Raw genomic sequence first — 18601 nt, forward strand, 5'->3', positions numbered from 1 at the left:
GAGGATGAATTACTATATGGGGGATGAATTACTATATGGGGGATGAATTACTATGGGGGATGAATTACTATGGGGGATGAATTACACTATGGGGGATGAATTACACTATGGGGGATGAATTACTATATGGGGGATGAATTACTATGGGGGATGAATTACTATATGGGGGATGAATTACTATATGGGGGATTAATTACTATGGGGGATGAATTACTATATGGGGGATTAATTACTATGGGGGATGAATTACTATGGGGGATGAATTACTATATGGGGGATTAATTACTATGGGGGATGAATTACTATGGGGGATGAATTACTATATGGAGGATGAATTACTATGGGGGATGAATTACTATATGGGGGATTAATTACTATGGGGGATGAATTACTATATGGGGGATTAATTACTATGCTTACTATGGGGGAATATTACTATACTTACTATGGATGACACATACACATCATTCATCTACTCTTGGTCCGGCCCCCGGGTCCAATTATAAAATACTTTATTATTTCATAATAAAGTAATTATAAAATAATTTCTTTGTGTTTGATTCCTATTCAAGAGAATTACTTTATATATAGTCAATATAGGCACAGAGGTAAATTTTTTTAACATTTTCTAATGGTGGTGTGCCTCGTGATTTTTTTCATGAAAAAAGTGTGCCTTTGCACAAAAAAGGTTGAAAAACACTGATCTAGAATAATATCAGGTTTTTAACTCTGCTGGTATTGATCTCCTCAAGTTTCTAATTATAAGGAAAAAGAAGAAACGTACACATCTTGATAAGGAAATGAATCTAGTACGAGAAAAACTCATACCATTCAAAGATAAAGAAAATTACAAAAACGAATCAGACAGATTAAAAACACACATGGAAGGGGTAGAAAAAGAACAAAAACAAAAGAAAAAGAAAAAGTATCAGAGGGTTTATGGGGATTATTCTGACCAGTTAGTGTTTCATTGGCAGAAAGACAAAGAGACTCCCCAAGCACTACCTATCAGTACCCCTAAACCCTCCACACATAGACCCAGACCGAGACCAGTGTACAACAATTCTCACACTAAGACTCAGCATCATGACATCACTACCTCTAATCGGTTTGGACCCCTCCAAGACCTACACGATGAAAACATAGGGTCCAGAGACTCTCGCTGGCATCCTCATCGGAATTTACCAGCTTATACCAATACTCCTTATAAGAAGTTCTGTATGGGACCCCAACATGGGAAGGTCCCTCGAGTGGATAGAAGGGACAACACCTACTATGCATCTCCACGTCAATATAACAGATGCCCACACCAATCCAATGTCCCCCCGAGTGGATAGAAGGGACAACACCTACTATGCATCTCCGCGTCAACACAACAGACGCCCACACCAATCCAATGTCCCCCGAGTGGATAGAAGGGACAACACCTACTGTGCATCTCCGCGTCAACATAACAGACGCCCACACCAATCCAATGTCCCCCGAGTGGATAGAAGGGACAACACCTACTGTGCATCTCCGCGTCAATATAACAGACGCCCACACCAATCCAATGTCCCCCGAGTGGATAGAGGAGACAACACCTACTGTGCATCTCCGCGTCAACATAACAGACGCCCACACCAATCCAATGTCCCCCCGAGTGGATAGAGGAGACAACACCTACTGTGCATCTCCGCGTCAACATAACAGACGCCCACACCAATCCAATGTCCCCCGAGTGGATAGAGGAGACAACACCTACTGTGCATCTCCGCGTCAACATAACAGACGCCCACACCAATCCAATGTCCCCCGAGTGGATAGAAGGGACAACACCTACTGTGCATCTCCGCGTCAACATAACAGACGCCCACACCAATCCAATGTCCCCCGAGTGGATAGAGGGGACAACACCTACTATGCATCTCCGCGTCAATATAACAGACGCCCACACCAATCCAATGTCCCCCGAGTGGATAGAGGGGACAACACCTACTGTGCATCTCCGCGTCAATATAACAGACGCCCACACCAATCCAATAACAGACCCTATTGGCAAAGTCCGAGAAGAAATAACTATCCTCATGCCCAAGAGGCACCTCAGACCACCCCTAGAAAGAGTATTTATCCCAACAATAACTATTCCCGACAGCCTTTTTTAGGGGAAGGCAGAGTAAGAAAACGGAGAGACACCACAGAGGAAAAACAGGAGGGAGGAGAGTACACAGACATAAACAAGAAAAGGAGAACATAGTGGGGAAAGGGTTATTTAATCTTAGTAATGCGGATGTCACCAAAGAAGAATTACGATTATTAGATAAGGGTCTTAAATATGCCCCCGCCAATAGACTAAATAAATTCCAGGTGTATATGGACATACACAAATTTACTAGGCAATTATCCCTAAAAAGATTCTTTGCCAATAAACCTATTATTAATAACATGGTACAGGATCATTTTATACATTCCAATTTACGTAACGCTTCTACTTACAACCCACCCCCACAGACACATTTTCATGTGAATGTATTCAGGGATAAGGTTCTCAAGGAATTGGGCAATTTGTCTATCAAATGGCCCTACGATGGGGCCGGGGACATCAAAGCTATGAAGTCACTTTTGGAAAAGAAGGACCTGGTTATCAGACCAGCTGACAAAGGGGGAGGGGTAGTGGTCCTCAACAAAACCGATTATATTACTGAAGTTGAGAATATTTTGACTGACAGAACCAGATACACCCCATTAACAAAGGACCCCCTTGTTGGTTACAAACGTTCACTTAAGAACATCATTAACTATGGCTTTGAACATAGAATTTTGAATAAAAAAGAGAAAGCATTTCTAATCCCTATTGCACCCAAATTACCCATTTTATACATTTTACCGAAATTCCATAAATAGTCCATCAAACCCCCTGGACGCCCAATAATAAGTGGTATTGGATCCTTATGCTCGAAGGTGGGGGAATATATCGACTTTTTTTTGCAACCTTTGGTTGTACAGACACCTTCTTACCTTAAAGACACCAAACAGGTAATTTGGTGAATAATGTCACAATATCGGCTGATACATTCCTAATAACAGCAGATGTAGCCTCGCTGTATACAAACATTAAACATTGGGATGGAATGGAGGCGGCTGACTTTTATTGACACATCTCAGCAACCTGCCTGCTGCACAGAAGGATTTTATTCTTAATTTATTAGAATTCGCTATGGCTAACAACTACTTTTGGTTTAACAAGGTTTTCTATTTGCAAGTCAAAGGATGTCAGGGATCCGGGTATGACCAGAAATGTGTGGGAACACAGGCGTAGTCAGGGCTGGAGAGGTGGAATGGTCAGGCAGGCCGTTAGTTACTGTACACGGCGCGGGGTCTAAGTCCCAATCTGCTTATTCACCAGGGCCCCTGATGGTGGGGATGGACTTGGAGCAGACTGAGACCAGGTCGCGACCCCTGAGTATGTCCGGCAATGGTAAACAGCGTCGTCAGAGGTGTGCGGGGAAAGGAGCCTGACGTGAAGAGGCTGGCAGACCTGGTAACAGGGACAGATCCGTGTGGGATGGATGGATGGATCGTCTGGGTAGCGTCAGACGTAGTCATGCAGGCCAGGTCAGCAATGTGTGGGCAGCGAGGTACCGGAGGAGCAGGCAGAGAATGGTCAGGGTCACAAGCCGGGTTCAGTAACTCATGGGCAGCGCGGTACAGAGGATCAGGGAGAAGGATGGTCAGGCTAGCCAGGGGTTAAACAGGAGACGGTCAGCAGAGGTTAGGATCAAAGCAGGGTCAGCAACTAGGCATATAGGCAGGAACACAGGATACCAAGTACAGGGGCTCATGGGAAACAATACACCAAGGCACTGACTGCAGGTCTGGCCATTCCTAAAATACACCTCCTGCAATCAGCCTCAGGTGATGGCTGATTGCAGGAGTGAGCTTCTGGTTGCTGAGAGCACCCGCTGGCCAGCCCTGGTACTGCAGCCCACACGGCATGTGAGTCCCACCACCAGTGGTGAATCCATTCCTGACAAAGGAGTAGCTCTGGGGGCTAAATTTGCCCCCAGCCTCGCCAACCTGTTCATGGCGAGGTGGGAAGAGGACATCATATACGCCAGAGACTGGCCTGAGTTGACACTCTACAAAAGATACATAGATGATGTCCTCCTACTATGGAACGGGAATGAAGAATCACTTTTCTTTGGTACTATGAATAACAATACACATAATATCAGCTTATTGTACACTTACAGTAAACTACAAATTAATTTTCTCGATCTTCCACTCATGAACATTGAGGGAAGGATCATTACTAAATCATACTTTAATCCCAGAGATCGTAACAGCTACATTCGCATCCACAGCTGCCACCATCCCACTTGGTTAGCAAACATACCAAAAGGCCAATTCACAAGAATCAGGCGGAACTGCACAAATTTGGATGTGTACTACTCTCAGGCCATGATCCTGAAAGATAGATTCCTCAAAAAAGGATACGATAACAACACACTAACGGAAGTTATGCATTCTGTCGCCAATCTAGACAGAAATACCATGTTACAGGACAATTGCAGACCAACTCAGGCAAAAGTCTGCCCTTTCATCACTACCTATACATTACACAGATCCATTAGTAGAATAATTAAAAGAAACTGGGACATTCTACTTAGAGATGAGCGAAGTATTCAAAAATTCGATTCGGCGAATTCGAGGAATAAATTTGATTCGATGCGAATATATTCGCTGTGAATTTAACTTAAAAAAGGGTGTTTCTAGGCTTCAGAGAGCCTTTATATTAGTGCAGAACACTGTACCTTTAATTTAAATGCCCTTGGAGTCTGCTGGGGAAGAGAAATAATACTGTCAGTCAGTATGACATGCAGATGAGTGCCGTCGATCTTAGAATCACCGCACACTTCACTCATTTGGGCAGTCACGGGGCCAAAACCAGAGTGTGGAGCCACAGTGTGGCGGTGGAGGCAGCAGCAATGGGAGGCCATACAGCACCCTATGACAAAATGGAACCCACCAGCAGTGTGAGGAGACCTGAAAGTGGCACATGGCAGAGTGTGGCGATGGAGACAGCAGCAATGGGAGTCCGTACAGGGGCCCATGACACACTCTGGACCTGGCAGCAGCATGAGGAGGCGGTACAGGGGCCCATGGCAGATTACGGGCCTGGCAGCAGCAATGGGAGGCCCGTAATCTGCCAGCACCCTATGACAAAATGTAACCCACCAACAGTGTAAGGAGACCTGAAAGTGGCACATGGCAGAGTCTGGCGATGAAGTCAGCAGCAATAGGAGGCCGTACAGGGACCCATGACACACTCTGGACCTGGCAGCAGCAAGAGGAGGCGGTATAGGGGCCCATGGCAGAGTGGCGAAGCGTAAGCAGCTTAAATTGAAGGCCATACAGAGGCCTATGTTAAAAATAATAACATGTTTGGGGCATGATTCATGGCGGATTTAGTCAGTTGTGTCAGGAACTGGTGGTTTGAAATCCAGACTAATCCACGCCTGATTCATTTTCACAAACGTGAGTCTCTCCACACTTTGGGTGGACAGTCGTGTCCTACGCGGAGTTACAATACCTCCTGCCGCACTAAACACGCGCTCCGATGCCACGCTACTGGCCGGGCATGACAGCCTTTCAAGGGCAAATTCAGCTAGTTGGGGCCAAAGGTCAAGTTTCGTTGCCCAGTAGTCAAGGGGATTGTCTACCTCGGTTGGCAGGGTGCTGTCCAAGTAGGCCCGAGCCTGTTGTTTGAGGTCCTGCTCCAGGTCCACCTGATGCTGCTGCTGCTGCGGCTGGTTAGTAGTTTCCTCACTGCGCTGGTGAAGAAAGCTACTCATCATCGACTGCAGACTGAGGCAGCTGCTGCTGGTGGAGCTGCCACTGCTCCTACCACCCCACCCCTCCCCTGCTGCCATGGCAGCGGAACGCGAGCGCACAGGGCCCACAGTGTCTGAGGATGGACGTTGGCGCAGAAAGGCAGAGACCAACTGACTACATAGGTGGTTTTTATAGTACATTATTTTGGCCTCTCAGCAGGTGTGAAAAAGGCCACCATTTTGGAACGGTAGCGAGGGTCCAACAAGGTGGACAGCCAAAAGTCATCCCTCTGTCTGATGGTTATTATTCGGCTGTCGCTACGCAAGCAACCGAGCATGCTATGGGCCATTTGTGCCAAGGAATGCGAGGGACTCCATCTCCACAGCATACTGCCACGGTGCGTCTGGGTCCTCTGTCTCCTCCTCCTCCTCTACCAGATGCTCCTGCTCCTCCACTCCTGTCCGCTGAGTGGAAAAACCACCCATTTCACTCAATAATTCCTGAGCACCAATGTCCTCCTCTACCTCCTCCTCTTCTTCCTGTCCTGCCCCCACAGGGGTCATGTGGCGTTGAGATCTGTGCGCCACGTCTACCGCACTCTGACCAGCCATTGTTAACAGCATTTGTTCCAGGACGTGCAACAGAGGAATGACGTCGTTCATCCCATAGTCCTGCCGACTCACGAATAGCGTGGCCTCCTCAAAGGGCCTGAGCAAGCGGCAGGTGTCACGCATGAGCTGCCAATGGCTGACATCTAAGTTACACAGGGAGTACCTTTATCCGCTTGTAACATCAGGAAATCGGTGATGGCCTTTCGCTGTTCGTAAAGGCGGTCTAACATATGTAGGGTTGAATTCCACCTTGTTGCAACGTCACAGCATGAGGAGTCGGTACGGGGGCCCATGGCAGATTACGGGTCTGGCAGCAGCAATGGGAGGCCGTACAGGGACCCATGACAGATTACGGGCCTGGCAGCAGCATGAGGAGGCGGTACAGGGGCCCATGACAGATTACGGGCCTGGCAGCAGCAATGGGAGGCCCGTAATCTGCCAGCACCCTATGACAAAATGGAACACACCAGCAGTGTGAGGAGACCTGAAAGTGGCACATGGCAGAGTGTGGCGATGGAGACAGCAGCAATGGGAGCCCGTACAGGGACCCATGAGAGACTCTGGACCTGGCAGCAGCATGAGGAGGCGGTACAGGGGCCCATGGCAGATTACGGGCCTGGCAGCAGCAATGGGAGGCCCGTAATCTGCCAGCACCCTATGACAAAATGGAACCCACCAGCAGTGTGAGGAGACCTGAAAGTGGCACATGGCAGAGTGTGGTGATGGAGACAGCAGCAATGGGAGGCCGTACAGGGACCCATGAGAGACTCTGGACCTGGCAGCAGCATGAGGAGGCGGTACGGGGGCCCATGGCAGATTACGGGCCTGGCAGCAGCAATGGGAGGCTGTACAGGGACCCATGAGACACTCTGGACCTGGCAGCAGCATGAGGAGGCAGGCAGAACCGCCGTATCTTTATCACGGTTTTCCCAGGCCACCAAATGGCGACGCTGCATATGCTGACGCAACGCTGTAGTCCCAACATGGGCCCCCTGGCCACGCTTGACTTTCTGGCCACATAGTCGACATACGGCTACGTTTACTTCCTCGGGCGGCTTGACAAAAAATTGCCACACCGCCGAGTAGGAAACTTTGCCCCCGCTACTCCTCACTGGCTGACTGCTACTTCCTCCGTGCACACCGGCACCACTACTGGCCGTGGTGGTAGGCTGCAGTGGAGCTGGTGCTCTACTCCGTGGCCGTTTGCCTCCACTGACACTGCTGCGACCCTGCTGCCTCCTGGGCAACCCACCGACTGTTTCGCTCACTGCCAAGCTGGCACCCTCTTCTCCTGATGATGCGGAAGCAATAGCCTGATGACGACGAGGCTGCCAAGTGCGATCAGCCTCATCATCATCAATTAGGGTCTCCGCCTCACTACTAGCCCCCTCGGCTGCGTGTGGGTCAGGAGACAGACCTGTCTCTAGACCGGCTACCGAGCCACTCTCCTCGCCAGTACTTCTTCGCCTGGCTGCTGAAGAGGCGGATGTTTCCCCCCGTTCCTGACCGCCCTCTGTTAGCTCTTCCTCACTGTACAGTGGGGCTGAGCCCACAGCATGCGATACTTCGCTTGGTGAGGGAACACCAAAGGACAGGGGCAGGTAGAGGACACGTGATTTCAGTGGGCTTGCTCCCGGGCCATGCCAACTAACGGTTGTGTCTGACGTACCCACCGACCGTTGGCTGTAGGTGTCAGAGGTGACCTGGGAAGAGGAAGACGACCGAGCCAACCAATCGATGACGGCAGGGTTGTCGGTGGAGACACGACCGCTGGATGACACCGGGAGCACTGGCCTCTGGCTGCGACTAGTGCTGCCTCGACCCCTTCCTCTGCTGCCACGTCTGCTCGCTCCTAAAACATTGCCTCCTCTGCCACTCCTCTGCGTGTTGTCTGACATACTCTTTAATTCAACGATTCTGTGTCCCTGAGTAACAATTCTGTGTCCCTCAGTAACAATTCTGTGTCTGTCCCTGAGTAACAATTCTGTGTCCCTGAGTAACAATTCTGTGTCCCTGAGTAACAATTCTGTGTCCCTCAGTAACAATTCTGTGTCTGTCCCTGAATAACAATTCTGTGTCCCTGAGTAACAATTCTGTGTCCCTGAGTAACAATTCTGTGTCCCTCAGTAACAATTCTGTGTCCCTCAGTAACAATTCTGTGTCCCTCAGTAACAATTCTGTGTCTGTCCCTGAGTAACAATTCTGTGTCCCTGAGTAATAATTCTGTGTCCCTCAGTAACAATTCTGTGTCCCTGAGTAACAATTCTGTGTCCCTGAGTAACAATTCTGTGTCCCTGAGTAACAATTCTGTGTCCCTCAGTAACAATTCTGTGTCCCTCAGTAACAATTCTGTGTCTGTCCCTGAGTAACAATTCTGTGTCCCTGAGTAACAATTCTGTGTCCCTCAGTAACAATTCTGTGTCCCTCAGTAACAATTCTGTGTCCCTCAGTAACAATTCTGTGTCTGTCCCTGAGTAACAATTCTGTGTCCCTGAGTAACAATTCTGTGTCCCTCAGTAACAATTCTGTGTCCCTCAGTAACAATTCTGTGTCCCTGAGTAACAATTTTGTGTCCCTCAGTAACAATTCTGTGTCCCTCAGTAACAATTCTGTGTCCCTCAGTAACAATTCCGTGTCTGTCCCTGAGTAACAATTCTGTGTCCCTCAGTAACAATTCTGTGTCCCTCAGTAACAATTCTGTGTCTGTCCCTGAGTAACAATTCTGTGTCCCTGAGTAACAATTCTGTGTCCCTGAGTAACAATTCTGTGTCCCTCAGTAACAATTCTGTGTCCCTCAGTAACAATTCTGTGTCCCTGAGTAACAATTCTGTGTCCCTCAGTAACAATTCTGTGTCCCTCAGTAACAATTCTGTGTCCCTCAGTAACAATTCTGTGTCCCTCAGTAACAATTCTGTGTCTGTCCCTGAGTAACAATTCTGTGTCTGTCCCTGAGTAACAATTCTGTGTCCCTGAGTAACAATTCTGTGTCCCTCAGTAACAATTCTGTGTCCCTCAGTAACAATTCTGTGTCTGTCCCTGAGTAACAATTCTGTGTCCCTCAGTAACAATTCTGTGTCCCTGAGTAACAATTCTGTGTCCCTGAGTAACAATTCTGTGTCCCTCAGTAACAATTCTGTGTCCCTTAGTAACAATTCTGTGTCTGTCCCTGAGTAACAATTCTGTGTCTGTCCCTGAGTAACAATTCTGTGTCTGTCCCTGAGTAACAATTCTGTGTCCCTCAGTAACAATTCTGTGTCCCTGAGTAACAATTCTGTGTCCCTCAGTAACAATTCTGTGTCCCTTAGTAACAATTCTGTGTCTGTCCCTGAGTAACAATTCTGTGTCTGTCCCTGAGTAACAATTCTGTGTCTGTCCCTGAGTAACAATTCTGTGTCTGTCCCTCAGTAACAATTCTGTGTCCCTCAGTAACAATTCTGTGTCCCTCAGTAACAATTCTGTGTCTGTCCCTGAGTAACAATTCTGTGTCTGTCCCTGAGTAACAATTCTGTGTCCCTCAGTAACAATTCTGTGTCCCTCAGTAACAATTCTGTGTCCCTCAGTAACAATTCTGTGTCTGTCCCTGAGTAACAATTCTGTGTCCCTCAGTAACAATTCTGTGTCCCTCAGTAACAATTCTGTGTCCCTCAGTAACAATTCTGTGTCCCTCAGTAAAAATTCTGTGTCTGTCCCTGAGTAACAATTCTGTGTCTGTCCCTGAGTAACAATTCTGTGTCTGTCCCTGAGTAACAATTCTGTGTCCCTCAGTAACAATTCTGTGTCCCTCAGTAACAATTCTGTGTCCCTCAGTAACAATTCTGTGTCTGTCCCTGAGTAACAATTCTGTGTCCCTCAGTAACAATTCTGTGTCCCTCAGTAACAATTCTGTGTCTGTCCCTGAGTAACAATTCTGTGTCTGTCCCTGAGTAACAATTCTGTTTCCCTAAGTAACGGTTCTGTGTCCCTAAGTAACGGTTCTGTGTCCCTAAGTAACGATTCTGTGGCCCTAACTCTGTCCCTAATACAGAGAGGTCTGTCTCTCTTGAATGACCGGAGGCTATTGGAGAATTCTAAAATGGCCGCAATTTATAGCTCGACCATTACACAGTGCTGGCTGGCTGCTGATTGGCTAATGCGATCACATGTCATGAATGAATGCATTATGGGTCAGCGTGCCTTGTCTGCGCGCCTTCCCACAGATCCCCGCTCCGTCGCCGCACATGTCGCCGCCATTTTTGGAAAAATTTCGATTCGCGCATCCGAAGTCTGCTAATTTTCGGATTCGGCGCGAATCGAAATTTTCCTAATATTCTAAACGAATTCCACTTCGCCAAGTTCGATTCGCTCATCTCTAATTCTACTAACTGATTCGGTTGCATGTAACATCTTACCCAAACAACCTGAAATTGTGTTCAGGAGGGCTACATCCATGAGGCATAACCTTGCGCTTAATGTAGTAAATCCCCCTGCACAAATCACTCTGTTTTCTCACTTGAAAGGGTTTAATCCCTGTAATAAGTGTGTGATCTGTAAATGTGACAATACCAGGAAACGCAAGGTTAATACGTTCACATCATACGTGACTGGGAAGACATATACCATTAAGGATTTCATCTCCTGTTACAGCAAATACGTGGTTTACTTACTTCAATGCCCTTGCCATAAACAGTATGTGGGGCGAACCACGAGGAGGTTACGGAATCGCTTACACGAGCACATAACAAACATTAAAAAAGGATACAGAGAGCACTCTCTATCCAACCATTACAGAATCCACCACAACAAGGACCCCACCTCCCTCAAATTTACAGCCATCGATATAGTCGATATATACACCTACTGAGCGACATATCAGATTGGATGTCGCTCCACTTCCTTAAACTGAACCCTTCCAAAACCGAGTTTCTTGTCTTCCCCCCCCAGCCCGGACCCCACCCCCCATTGACCTCTCCATCACGTCCAATGACGCCACCATCAAACCCGCCCAGCAGGCCAGAGTACTTGGTGTCATTCTGGACTCCAACCTATCCTTCCAGCCCAAAGTCCAATCTTTAACAAACTCGTGCAGACTCCGCCTCCGCAACATGCAGACTCCACCTCCGCAACATGCAGACTCCACCTCCGCAACATCGCCAAAATCCACACGTTCCTAACCCCAGAAACCACTAAACAGCTCATCCACTCCCTCATCATATCACGACTCGACTACTGCAACTCCCTCCTCACTGGCCTGCCTCGCCGCTGGCTATCCCCGCTTCAGTCCATCCTGAATACGGCTGCCAGACTCATTCACCTTTCCAACCGCTCCATCTCCGCCACTCCACTCTGCCAATCCCTCCACTGGCCTCCACTCAGTGTCCTCCACCCCTCTCTGCCAATCCCTCCACTGGCTTCCGATTGCGCAACGGATCAAATTCAAAATCCTAACACTGACGTACAAAGCTGTCCACCATACTGCCCCGAACTACATCACTGACCTAATATCCAAGTACCACCCAACACGCACACTCCGCTCCTCACAAGACCTCCTTCTCTCTAGTTCCCTGGTCTCCTCCTCCCATGCCCGCCTCCCATGTCCGCCTCCAGGGTGTCACCCATCCTCTGGAACTCCCTGCCCCAACCCATCAGATTATCACCTACTCTCCTCTCCTTTAGGCATACCCTGAAAACCCATCTCTTCAGGGAAGCCTACCCCACCCCCTGCTAACTTGCCGACCTCCTACACTCTTCCTACCACTCCATCCCCCACAGCTTTCTCCTCCTGTGCCACCATCCCCTCCCTCCTAGATTGTAAGCTCCAAGGAGCAGGGCCCTCGATCCCCTCATGTATCACATTGTATTGGTATTGTTCTGTCACATGTTCTGTTCCCCTCTGTAATGTACAGCGCTGAGCGAACTATCGGCGCTTTATAAATACTGTATAATAATAATAGTCACCCCTCATTGGAGGGGTCTGAACAAAACCCGTGCGGTCTCTCAAGCAGAAACCAGATGGGTGTACGAGCTTGGTACTCTATACCCTTCCGGTCACAATATTGAAATTGATGTAAATTGTTTTACCGCTAATAGCTAACACAGAGCTTTTCATTACCATCATCTGGCCATGCACTACTAAATATGACCTTTTGTGTATAGGAGTAGGTTTTGGTCTATTTATATATTTTTTTAACACACCTGCATACCAATATCCATTATGTACACCATAACTTCACCTATTTTACCTTCTTTTGGGTGCATTTTATGTCATATTGACCATTATTTATATTTGTCCCTTTTAAATTTTATTTCACTTCAGTGATGCTTTTTATTATACTTTTATTGTAAATACTGTTTAATATCTGTTTACTATACTGGTACGGATTAACTTATCTGACATGGTTAGCTCTTATTATCACCTTTTTCTGTAAACGGTAATGTCACCCTCATTTTTTGCCTTTTTGCCTCGGATATTTACCTCTTTCCTTATAAGCACTTATACATTTTCTAAATATTTGCATTTTTAGATTTTTTTTTATGTGATCTTGATTCAACATATCGATATTTACTGTGGAGCATGTACATGTTCTGGGATCACATTATTGGGGTGCTAAAGATGCCGCTCCTGTATTACTGCTGATTGATATGATTTCAGATCAGTGACGGGAGAAGTGCTTGCTTTTTCCCTGTAATAGGGATTCGTTCACTGAGCTTGATCCACGGCAAGATGGCGCCCGCGGAGTCGCACGTGCGCAACTCCAACAAAATGGTATCGCCGCATTAGGTTATAAAAGGAATGGAGGTCTGTCATGCTGCTGTTGGCCTCCCCTCTGATGATGTGCCTAGCACGAAAGGCCTTAGGAGGAGCCAGCAGAGCGTGACGTCACAGCCGCCCGGAGCCACGAGGAGGCCCGGTGGCCATCTTTACTAAGGGATCAGTACTACTCTTCATCAATTATTGATTTACAAGGAGTGTATACTACCCTGTTTTAATACTGCATCTTTGTGAATAAAGTCTATTAACCATACTACACTATGGGTACCGTTCTTGGCTCCCATTGGAGCTAATTGATTTCCAGGACATCTCACTACTCTGCACCACCACCAGAGGGAGCTCTGTATCCAGTTCATGCACCCATCCAGCCTTAAGGGGACCTCTGGACCTGGAAGTCTTTACTACATACTACCAAGACAGGATTACCAGGATTACTTAGATGGATGCTCACCTTCCCTGACTTCCTGAGTGATCTGAGTGGATGTTGATTACAGGTGCTTGATTTTAGCGCGTCCGGTGAGTGCGCATTTTTATCACTTGTACCTGTGACAACTTTCCTTGATATACAACTACATCGAGTGGATTATCCGTTACCTATTTTATGAACTGCTTAATTATGCATTTATAATATTTATGGGACAATTTATCATCATTTTTTATCTACCATTCATATCTAGCGCTGCACTTTTATTTATTCATTTATAGAAGGTACCTCCTCATCTGTCACAGACATTGTGCATAGAAGGTACCTCCTCATCTGTCACAGACATTGTGTGTAGAAGGCATGTCCTCATCTGTCACAGACATTGTGTGTAGAAAGTACAGCCTCGTCTTTCGAACATTGTGCCTAGAAGATACTTTTGTGTCTTTCACAGACCTTGTGTGTAGAAAGTACCTCCTCGTCTCTCACAGACATTGTGCGTAGAAGGTACCTCCTCGGCCTTCACAGACCTTGTGTGTAGAAGGTACCTCCTCGTCTCTCACAGACCTTGTGCGTAGAAGGTACCTCCTCGTCTCTCACACTCTCACAGACATTGTGTGCAGAAGGTACCTCCTCGTCTCTCACAGACATTGTGTGTAGAAGGTACCTCCTCGTCCTTCACAGACATTGTGCGTAGAAGGTACCTCCTCGTCTCTCACAGACATTGTGCTTAGAAGGTACCTCCTCGTCCTTCACAGACCTTGTGTGTAGAAGGTACCTCCTCGTCTCTCACAGACATTGTGCGTAGAAGGTACCTCCTCGTCTCTCACAGACATTGTGTGTAGAAGGTACCTCCTCGTCCTTCACAGACATTGTGCGTAGAAGGTACCTCCTCGTCTCTCACAGACATTGTGCGTAGAAGGTACCTCCTCGTCCTTCACACTCTCACAGACATTGTGCGTAGAACGTATATCCTCGGCTGTCACTCACCTGTATAACAGTCTGTATGGAGGAGACAGATTCCTGGAGAGCAAACATGAAGGCACTGATGTACACGAGAAGACTTCCCAGCAGGATGACCAGGTTCAGGTTAGGGCTGGACATCTTCACTATCCTGACACAAAGGTGAAGACAGTGAGTATTGTCAGTGTTAGTGTCAATAATATATATATACAGTAAAGTATACAAAGCCATGATGGATGGGGGGCTGAAGTGAGTAATATACTGTGTCTTACTGAGTGCTGATTATTGAGTGTGCTATGTCTAGGGCAAGGCCATAGATGAGTCGAAAATAGCTCATCAGGTTGTGCCATCAATTATTTTGCTTTTCTAATAAAAATCCATCGTGTTGGATCAGGCACTTTCGATTGCGGCAGGAAAATCGCATATCGCAGCTGGCACGCCATTGATGCGGAAAACAAACTATTTGAAATTTTAATTTGTTTTTTGCATCGTGCTTAACCCTGGTGCCTGCGGGACTGCAGAGTCATGTTTTAGGACCCCGTCACATCTGCTATAAGAAGAAAGTAGTACAAGGTCTTCTGTGTCTTTGGATGGGCTTTACAGATTTGCAGTTCTGGATGATATGGATGGATGTGACAGTCCCTTTCCTGGGTGACCTCAGGACCTCACATGGTGTCACTTGGTGTCATGCTGTGTTCCTCTCTATAGGGTTTAGCCTACCCAACAGCCAATACCTGTTCTGCCGGAAGCGAATGGTGAAAATGATGAAGAAGAGAGACAACAGGAGTCCGCAGGAGAGCAGAGATCCCAAAATTCCCTGTACTGCAGTGGAAAGCTGTGTTCTGTCAGAGGCCTGTAGGGGGAGATACCGAGCATCACTCATTACATCACATAGAGGTAAATCCTACATCATATATCAGCCTAATGGAACAATCGTATTTATGGTGAGCAAATCGATCCACGAATAGTGAAAGATAGAGCCTGCATGGCTGGAGGACATCCAGCGTCATCTAGTCCTTTCCTCTCCAGCCTGACTGTCCTTGGTCACGCCCCTTTCATTCATTGGATTTCACAGGATCGCATGTGGGTGTTATCTAGAAACGTCTTCATGCAAATACAGCCTGCCTAGGAACGCCCACTCCTCCAGACTGACCTGCATCCATTAATGTATTATATTTGCATAACTCCTCCCAAGAGCCAGCCCACTGCTTGCATCAGGACTGAGGACCCCTAAGATGGGGGCAGAGACACAAACTAATGGGGGGATTCTCCCCATTGTGGGAGGGGCAGAGACACAAACTCTGGGGGAAATCTCCCCATTGTGGGAGGGGCAGAGACACAAACTAATGGGGGGATTCTCCCCATTGTGGGAGAGGCAGAGACACAAACTACTGGGGGGATTCTCCCCATTGTGGGAGGGGCAGAGACACAAACTACTGGGGGAAATCTCCCCATTGTGGGAGGGGCAGAGACACAAACTACTGGGGGAAATCTCCCCATTGTGGGAGGGGCAGAGATACAAACTACTGGGGGGATTCCCCCTATTGTGGGAGGGGCAGAGACACAAACTACTTGGGGAAATCTTTCCATTGTGGGAGGGGCAGAGACACAAACTACTGGAGGGAATCTCCCCATTGTGGGAGGGGCAGAGACACAAACAACTGGAGGAAATCTTCCCATTGTGGGAGGGGCAGAGACACAAACAACTGGGGGAAATCTTCCCATTGTGGGAGGGGCAGAGACACAAACTACTGGGGGGATTCTCCCCATTGTGGGAGGGGCAGAGACACAAACTACTGGGGGAAATCTTCCCATTGTGGGAGGGGCAGAGACACAAACTACTGGGGGAAATCTCCTCATTGTGGGAGGGGCAGAGACACAAACTACTGGGGGAAATCTCCCCATTGTGGGAGGGGCAGAGACACAAACTACTGGGGGAAATCTCCCCAATGTGGGAGGGGAAGAGACACAAACTACTGGGGGAAAACTTCCCATTGTGGGAGGGGGCAGAGACACAAACTACTGGGGGAAATCTTCCCATTGTGGGAGGGGCAGAGACACAAACAACTGGGGGAAATCTTCCCATTGTGTGAGGGTCAGAGACACAAACTACTGGGGGAAATCTCCCCATTGTGGGAGGGGCAGAGACACAAACTACTGGGTGAAATCTTCCCATTGTGGGAGGGGCAGAGACACAAACTACTGGGGGAAATCTCCCCATTGTGGGAGGGGCAGAGACACAAACTACTGGGGGAAATCTCCCCATTGTGGGAGGGGCAGAGACACAAACTACTGGGGGAAATCTTCCCATTGTGGGAGGGGCAGAGACACAAACTACTGGGGGAAATCTTCCCATTGTGGGAGGAGCAGAGACACAAACTACTGGGGGAAATCTCCCCATTGTGGGAGGGGCAGAGACACAAACTACTGGGGGAAATCTTCCCATTGTGGGAGGGGCAGAGACACAAACTACTGGGGGAAATCTCCCCATTGTGGGAGGGGCAGTGACACAAACTACTGGAGGAAATCTCCCCATTGTGGGAGGGGCAGAGACACAAACTACTGGAGGAAATCTCCCCATTGTGGGAGGGGCAGAGACACAAACTACTGGGGGAAATCTTCCCATTGTGGGAGGGGCAGAGACACAAACTACTGGGGGAAATCTTCCCATTGTGGGAGGAGCAGAGACACAAACTACTGGGGGGATTCTCCCCATTGTGGGAGGGGCAGAGTCACAAACTACTGGTGGAGATCTCCCCATTGTGGGAGGGACAGAGACACAAACTACTGGGGGGATTCTCCCCATTGTGGGAGGGGCAGAGACACAAACTACTGGGGGGAAGCTCCCCATTGTGGGAGGGGCAGAGACACAAACTACTGTGGGAGAATCTCCCCATTGTGGGAGGGTCAGAGACACAAACTACTGGGTGGAAGCTCCCCATTGTGGGAGGGGCAGAAACACAAACTACTGGGGGGATTCTCCCCATTGTGGGAGGGGCAGAGACACAAACTACTTTCTATCCTTTTAAAGGACATACCCTTTAAAAGGATAAGTTCACCTTTGTAAAAAAAAAATTGCACATCTTTTTGCACGTAAAACAAATGTGCATTTATTTATTTTATTTTTTTACTAGCAGCCTGCAGAGCAATGCACTCACAATCAGCAGGTCGCAGGTACAATTTGAGGCTCTGCAGACTGTCAGTGTAAGCGGTCTGCTTGTCCCTCACACAGGCAGGCAATTACACGATGACGGGAAGCATCCATGAACCACCTAGAGCACTCGTCAGCACCATGGCAGTTCAATGAGAACTAAAAGCCAACAGCCGCATCGGGACATGTAGTTCTCCACTTCACAGAACTCTGTGAATGACTTACATCACCAGGTGGGTGGAGCCCCGTACGCCCACATTTTTGTTAAAATTGTGACAGCGGGTGCGGGGAGAGGATCCCCTGCTCCTGGCGGATTGGGGGGTGCGGGGGCGGAGGTTGCTCCAACAGTAACATGTTACATGTTTAAAAAAAAGGGGGGGGAGTGTCCTGCGTGGAAAACTATAATGACAGATGAGAGCACCACCCACTACATCTGCACAATAATACAAAACATATCGCCAAAATGAATGTGTTGCACCACAAAATAATAAATGATGGGAATTTTAGTGATGTTACACCCTGAATATGGGCGCAACGTGTAGCATGTTACAAAAGGTGAACATATCCTTTACATACAGTTCCGTCCACATATATTTGGACACAGGCACAAGTTTAGTGTTTTTCAGGTATTAACCAAAACCTATTCAAGCTCTAGTTCTATACTAGAAATGGGCTGAATGTGCGCACTCTCAGGTGTAATTTGAGGGTATGTACATCCAGATTGGAGGAAGGGTTTAGGAATTACAGCTCTTAAGAGTAGCCATCCCCCCCCCCTTTTTCAAGGGACCAAAAGTAATTGGACAATTGAATATAATCATAAATAAAATGTTCATTTGTAATATCTTGTTAAAAATTCTTTACTGGCAATGACTGCCTGAAGTCTGGAACCCATG

The 18601-nt window shown here is 47.7% G+C and overlaps 1 protein-coding gene across 1 annotated transcript in view; it reads right to left on the reverse strand.

The window, feature by feature from the left end:
• Positions 1-18601, reverse strand: part of LOC149427356 (putative G protein-coupled receptor 156) — a 43903-nt gene that overhangs the window by 22884 nt on the left and 2418 nt on the right. Inside the window, exons 2-3 of the mRNA XM_089668095.1 lie at positions 15292-15410; positions 14585-14708 (exon numbers count right to left, since the gene is read on the reverse strand). Of these exons, the coding sequence (XP_089524221.1) occupies positions 14585-14708; positions 15292-15410 (243 nt within the window). The remainder of the gene's footprint in view (positions 1-14584; positions 14709-15291; positions 15411-18601) is intronic.

The sequence above is a fragment of the Staurois parvus genome, unplaced genomic scaffold (genome assembly GCF_062004578.1).
Source record: "Staurois parvus isolate SC_StPar_1 unplaced genomic scaffold, SC_StPar_1.0 ptg003840l, whole genome shotgun sequence".
Classification (NCBI taxonomy): Eukaryota; Metazoa; Chordata; class Amphibia; order Anura; family Ranidae; genus Staurois; species Staurois parvus.